General features: G+C 42.2%; 1 protein-coding gene and 1 long non-coding RNA gene across 2 annotated transcripts in view; one reads left to right on the top strand and one right to left on the bottom strand.

Moving 5' to 3' along the window:
• The window catches only part of irf1b (interferon regulatory factor 1b), a 5,173-nt gene extending 1,855 nt beyond the window's left edge, over positions 1–3,318 (bottom strand). Inside the window, exons 1-7 of the mRNA XM_035435274.1 lie at positions 3,163–3,318; positions 2,112–2,212; positions 1,830–1,929; positions 1,433–1,603; positions 1,287–1,327; positions 856–976; positions 207–323 (exon numbers count right to left, since the gene is read on the bottom strand). Of these exons, the coding sequence (XP_035291165.1) occupies positions 207–323; positions 856–976; positions 1,287–1,327; positions 1,433–1,603; positions 1,830–1,929; positions 2,112–2,198 (637 nt within the window). The 5' untranslated portion in view covers positions 2,199–2,212; positions 3,163–3,318. The remainder of the gene's footprint in view (positions 1–206; positions 324–855; positions 977–1,286; positions 1,328–1,432; positions 1,604–1,829; positions 1,930–2,111; positions 2,213–3,162) is intronic.
• LOC118236703 overlaps positions 1–6,237 on the top strand; it is a 36,530-nt gene extending 30,293 nt beyond the window's left edge. Inside the window, exon 3 of the long non-coding RNA XR_004767067.1 lies at positions 6,023–6,237. This is a non-coding gene — a long non-coding RNA (uncharacterized LOC118236703). The remainder of the gene's footprint in view (positions 1–6,022) is intronic.
• The last annotated feature ends 664 nt before the right edge of the window (positions 6,238–6,901 follow it).

Below are 6,901 nucleotides of genomic sequence, written 5' to 3'. Positions count from 1 at the left end.
ATAGATCTGTGTGTTTTCAAATACTGCTTTTGAAAAAACTACTACTACTGCTTCTGCTGTCTTTTCACAGAAATGATCACTGTAATCCTACATTGTATGGAAAGGCAGTGAGGATGATTAAGCCATTGATATCTATGGTGCATGCTCTGGGAGTAAGGCAAGTAATATGTTATCTTTTAGCACCAAATGAATGACATCTATGGTACCTATTGAGTGGATGGGCGAAACTTGGAACAGTGGAATCTTGAATCTTGAATTCGACACAGAATTGTTCCAGTCTGCCGTGGTCTCTTCCTCATTTCCATATGACGATGGTGAAAGATCTACATTTAAAAAAAAAGATTTTCAAAAACATTAACATTTTTTAAAAACATTTTTGCTGTCATTTAAGGCCCCAAACAAAAGTAAGGCTCACATGCTTCCAGACACTGAGGCCACTGAGTTATTCTGTTCAATGCAGACCCAATTTCTTTCATAACCCTTTGAAAGTGACAGATCATTTTCAGTGAAAATGCCATTTTTTCCATTTATTTTCATCATCTTTTTCATAAAGCATCCAGACAAGTTTCAGCTGAATCCAGTCCAATGCCTTCCTGTTGAAGGGTAAACGAGCACCCGTTCTTTCAACAGTGTAGCCTCAAATGAGCACATCTACATTTAGCAGGCCCATAGCAGCTTACAAGGTATACGTTCTTTTACAGCACCCATTTACATAGCTGGTTATTAATGATCCCATTTAAGTACCTGGTTTATGGCCCAGTTTGGGAACGTGTGGCCATTGAAGGAGAAGTTTCCCACACTTCTTTCTCACGATACGAATTAGTGGTAAATCAAAGAGGAAGTGGACCCACTTACCAGATCCTGACTGGTTTTGAGTGCTGTCCACGGTGTCCTCTTGCATCGAAATCTCCTCCAGCCTCGTGCTGGGGACATCGTTGTCTTGATGGTCGACCTTATCCTTCACCACTTTGGCACGCTACGGGATAACCAGGGGGGGGGGGGGGAATTATTCGCTGCCCAGCAATGCCCATAAAGGAAGAACAGCAATGTGTGCATTCAGCGATATGTAATTCCCTTTGATTGGGTGATTTGGAATGAATATTTTCTAGGCTAACCAGAAGCATAAACATCAGGAGTAAACGAGCCAAAGCACTTGGTGTGGTGCATACATGCAGCCACGATTACAGTGCAGAGTCTGTCTCTAACTGCGAAGGGATATGCATTTGTGTGTGCATGTGGAGCAACATTAAACTGAACAATAAACAAGTACTAAAATCAGCACTTACCCTGTTCTTTTTTTTGCCATCCTTTGTACTCAACTTCGTCTCTGTAAAGGAAAAAAGAGGAGGTGAGGCCATTTTAATTTTAAAAAGTTCACGTAAATAACTTTGTCAATTTATTTAGACCGCGAATGCTTATCGTCATTGTTTACCTTTTTTGTTCAAGACCCCCTGTAGCATCCTGTACACACGGACGGCCGCGCAGCCTTTGTTTATACTTTTGTCTTTCACTTCCTTGATGTCAGGGAGGGAGTTCAATGCACAGCGAAAATTGGCCTTCCAAGTTTTGGGGTCTGGGCTGCCCACTCCCTCCTTGTACTTCCCTAGATGAAAAAAACACATATATATTTTAATAATCTTCAACATGTGTTTACATTTGTAAAAATGCATAAATTAAACTTGCACCTAAGATGCCCAGGAAGTGAGCCTGTCATCTGTGCTTGTAATAATCTTCAGCATTGCAATCACATTCGTAAAAAAATGCATAAAACTAAACTGCCGTCCAAGACGAACAGGAACCGAGCCTCTTATCCATGTCTTCCCCCTCACCTGTGTGGATGGCCCACTGCTTAAAAAGACAGGCATCTTTGTCCATCTCCCACCCATGGCGAGCGGCGTGCTTCCAGGGAATGCAAAACACCTTTTTTTCCTGATAATTAAAAAAAAACAAAACACCACATATTAAATTATCTGTCTCTGTTGTCGCTCAGACTTCTGAAATGGGACAGTACGCTGAAGTACACATTTGCCTAGCATTCAATGAACATACATGGCTGTGGACAGCAACACCGGGATTTGCAGGAGAGTAATGATCTGTGATGTGAGGCCTACCTTGTCAATCCATTTTAATCCGGAAATTTGCCTTGATTCAATCCTGTCCACCAACCACTGTTTCATCCTCATCCTGGTCACAGGCATGGTTTCTGCGGTAACTGAGTGGAGAGAGATAACATTGCAAAGCGTTTTGTTATATTTACAGGTTTTTTTTTTTTTTTTTTTTTTTAAGAATGCGCCTATCATTTCACAACATTCAACGATCTTTCCTTATAAATTAAAATGATGTCAAGTTAAGATAACACGCAAGGTGGTGAAGTACAACAGAACACTCGGGTAATTTTCTCCAAATGTAAACAAAAACGTTTACAGCCGATTTAAGTCATTTGTGTGTGCATATCCCGGAGAAACCCTACTATACTTTGACTACAAATTACTGCAAGCCAATAAGACACTATACAGAGTATGCGTTTTTGCAGCGCACCACGCTCTGCACTAGCAGAAAATTTAAAGTTTCAGATCCCCTGGTTAATATACAACAAAAACAACGACAGCAACAGCAACAACAATAACAATAACAATAATAATAATAATAATAACAATAATGTTTTCCTCAATGTACAGACCCTTCGTATGTGCAGACCCTGTTTTCGGTGTGTGCAGGCACACCAGGACGTAGACACTTAAGTCCAAAGTATTTAACTGCAGTTGCGCTTATCACGATGCAGGCAACATTTCCTGCTTTTGTAGTCTGCATCATCCGAAATCAAACTTTAAAAACTGCCTCATATTTTAAATCTAAACGTTTACGTGTGACTATGTTAATATGCTAAATTATATAGAAAAAAAACCATGCACATAAATAAAAGAACAATGCACATATTATTCAACAAGTTGTAGCTATCCGTTTAGGAATACAGCAATAAGAAAAAACTTCATTCGTATTTGTGCGTTAAAAAAACAAGTAATTGCACGACATGCACCACATATTAAAAGTTCTCTGGGTCTATTTTTAACTGTTATAAATGAATATGGTGTTTCCGAAATAAAGCTGACGTTTCTGGACTTCGGAGAATGAACCGAGACAGAATTTTGAAAAAAAACTTACAGATGCAATGTGTCTAGCAGATGAAAATTCCGAAAAGCGCGTGCAGTTCTTCCACTTGTTTGCTTGGATGATTGTAACCAGTGCGATCACACTTGACAGAGTGCTCAGTCCCTGAAGCTGCCACGGTTAAAACCAGCGTCGCGGGATTTCCCCATTTATGTCATTTGTGGGCGGAGGTACTGTTGTCAGCATCGTGAGCATGCGCAGGAGCGAAGTACCGCACAGCCGCGCTTACTGTAGGCAGTATGATTTCCGAGAAATCGGTCCGTTTTTCTGTACGGCGTGAGAAAGGGAACTGCAGGTCAAAAACGGCTCTGGTTAAAATGTATACCGTTTGATTACTCCAAGTGACCACAGCCCTATTTACCCCTTATATTTTTGCATAACGTTTTTGAATAAACTTAAATATATTTGAAATGCACATGATTCTTTTTTTTTTTGTTTGTTGGTGTTTTTTTGTGCAAAGATCTAGAATATATTATTTATAATAATGTGAGATACACACTGACACTATATGATCCGGTTTGAGCAATAAAGCATATCATTATTTTCCCTGATATAACTTAAACGGCGATCCAAAAAAAACAAAAAAACAATGCATTTAAATAGCACGAATATTTATTGACGCATACACTGATTCCTACAAACCAGTTCAGCCATTTTTGTAAATCGCATTGGAAGAGTAAACGAGCCTTTTTCCGGGAAACGCTGCAGTACTAGTTTACTGCAGATGAGGGGGCTGGTGAGTCGACAATACAACTTCAAGAGGCGCCAACATTGTGGACGCACAAATTAATCCTCGTTGAACATTTATTTATGCGTGTACTGGTGTCGCGCGGCACTCCCATTTCTATGACTTCTTTTTCACTGTAATGCTTCCTGAAATACTATGTCTGGCTACTGTCGAGGCATTAGCGCACTGTTGGTGCTGGTGTCATCTCAACGAACGAATTAACAACAGTGCCCCCCACCGGCATCTGGCAGCAAGTCTGGTGTTTTCCTGTGGAATTTACGCGCCAGTAAAGCACTGGGCTTTCCAACCACGTGTCCTTGTGGAATAATTGGCGGAAGGACCCACACGTCCTGAAACAAGCGTTTTTAATCTACAATGAAATTATAAAATGGAAATACATTTTATACAAAGACATACGTATGCTAACAGAAGCACATGAGCATATCAACCATTAAACAAATTGTATTCGTTCAAGAGCAGGGATTTGCGGTTGCTGAAAAACATACTATAAAACCATGCTGCGAGAACATAATAATTTGTGACAGTCGGATTTTGGGTCCGATAAGTTTGTATCTGCAATGAAGTTCTTGTTCATCGAAATAAGAAATGGAAATTAAGGAGCTGCTTTAAGTGTCAAAGTGGGAATATTAAGTAAATTCCTGACGTTTTATTTGCAGCAATTTTGGAGCGCACTATTAATTGCGTCATTACGTTCAATAAACGTAGATTGAGCGATCATCAGACTGAGGTAAATGAGGGACAGCAAGTAGGATACATTATAATCTCGCATATCCAACTTTCATACATCCTGCATACTAGATGCGTTTTCTTTACTGTAGAATCATAATTAAAACGACCGCGCCATGTCCACACGTTTTAAAAATATGAGCTTCCTTTCAACCAGGGCCAGCCCAAGCCTTTTTGGGGCCCTAAGCAGAATTTGATTTGGGAGTAGGTATCACCGTCAACCAGGATGGGGGTGGGCGGCACTTTTGTGGACCAGGGATAATAGTTATCATTGAGGAGGGAAGATTGCAAGATTGCACATGGCTGGGGGCTGGGGGCTGGGGGCTGGGGGCTGGGGGTGTTTGTTTAATTGCAAAAAAAAGATAAAAGAAACCCAGGAGCCTTGCTAAATATTGCTGTCCTCTCTCTGGCCCTAGCCAATGACAGAGCCCCTGTAGGTTCTCACATTCCCCTCGCCCGTAGGCGTTCTGCATAGATGTGCTGTGATGATAACACTGGGGTTCACATGGGTCCAACAAGGATCGCAGGAGGCCATTGGGGACGATTGGGACTGAACTTTAATCAATTAGAGATTGACACTGTGACACACTGGGTCTGAGCGCAAAACATCGAGTGAGTTCCCGCATAAGCTGTCATAAAGACACAGATAAGATAAGGCAGTGGCCTATATTTGGTTTTTTTTCCGATGGAGTGACACTGGGAAGGCAGTTGCATTAAGATCACAACGCCCATGACCGATACCCACTGATCTTCGTGAAAAGTCTTCTCGTTTTTTCAGTCTGAACACGCCCCTGAAGGAAGGTTCAGTGGTCTGATCACACTGAAGCCGTCTTGAGTATTTTCCATTTAAGTGGCTGCTGCAAAGGCAGAGGTTGGCATTCTTGTTATGTGGATAATATACACATCAAAGGCTGTCATAGCAAGTTTTCTGCAAACTTCTGTTTGGTCCTTCTTGCAGTAAGTCTTCTGTGTACTGGATTATGAGAATGGAAAGCCTCACTGATTCTGCACCATCTACACACACCAACGCATACATCTGCTTACTTGACATTTAAATCCAATACGTGCAGCTACGCTGATTAGCTATGTGACTCATTGTTTGCAGTCCATTGCAGTACGTGCACTTGCACATGCACATGCACATGCACATTGGTCCGTTTTCCCAGCTTCAAGCCATGTCTTCAGTTGTTGAGGAGACATTCAAAATGGATGATGGACGTTAAATATTTCACAGAATGCAAATTTTTAAGATTTAATAAAAAAAATTTTAAAAGTCCTGTTGTGCAGTGCTTGGTTGACCCACCTGGGGATGTGGACCTTTTTTCTCCCCATTGGAACACCCAATCTGAATTACTAACTGAACTCTTTCTTTCCACCCAGACAACCTCCACAGGACTACCTGCCTGTGGGAGTTTTATGGCGAGAGAATGAGATGTCACTGCTCCACGGAAGGGAATGGTGGACTGGACACGATCCTGGAAGGAACCTGCCAATTTGGACTCCCTTGTTTCATGTGTGTTTGGTGATGTTGGTGTGGTGAAGAACGAACGGGATGTGGGAAGGGCTGGAGGAGAGATGGGGGAGTGTGGGGAATGAATGAGTGCGTGAATGAGTGCTTGTTTTGTCTCATCTTGTCTAGTATGTAAAGTTGGAAAATTGAAAATGAAAATAAAATTCAATAAAAAAAAAAAAGGAACGCCCGATCTGTAGGCCCATCCCGTAACGCCGACATCCTCTATCAGTTTGGGAAAGTGCACGCCAACACGCGGGACCCCTGTAAAGAGCAGGGAGGTGGCATCCTGCTGCAGTCACCATGGAGACGTGCCCCTCCTGCTGACCGAGCACAGGTATGCCGCAGGTGCCCCATCCAACAGAGGAACCCTCCCCCCTCTTTCGCACAATGAGACAGGTACAGGCACCTTTCCCTGCTCTGGTCCAGAGGTCCGAAAGTAAAAGTCCTGCCATGCGTGGAATCAGCAGACTAATTTCACTAATCGGTGCTACTTCCTGGCTGAAGAATTGTGCCAATTAGTAGGTTGCAGAAAAACACTGGGGAGGACTTTTTGTTTTGGAAACATGGGTTCTTCACCTCTGCTTTTTTCCGCCACTAGGCAGGTCTGGATTTGATGCCAGACCGAGGGGCACATTCCACACACTAGGACTCATTGTCTCGGCAAGGTGTCCCTTCCAGCAGTCCCACATCACGGAGTTAAATAATTTTTTTACGACCGATTGCAAAGATGGAAACAGTCCCTCGCT

This window comes from Anguilla anguilla, chromosome 9, assembly GCF_013347855.1.
Source record: "Anguilla anguilla isolate fAngAng1 chromosome 9, fAngAng1.pri, whole genome shotgun sequence".
NCBI lineage: Eukaryota > Metazoa > Chordata > Actinopteri > Anguilliformes > Anguillidae > Anguilla > Anguilla anguilla.
This window is presented reverse-complemented; position numbering and strand designations above follow the sequence as displayed.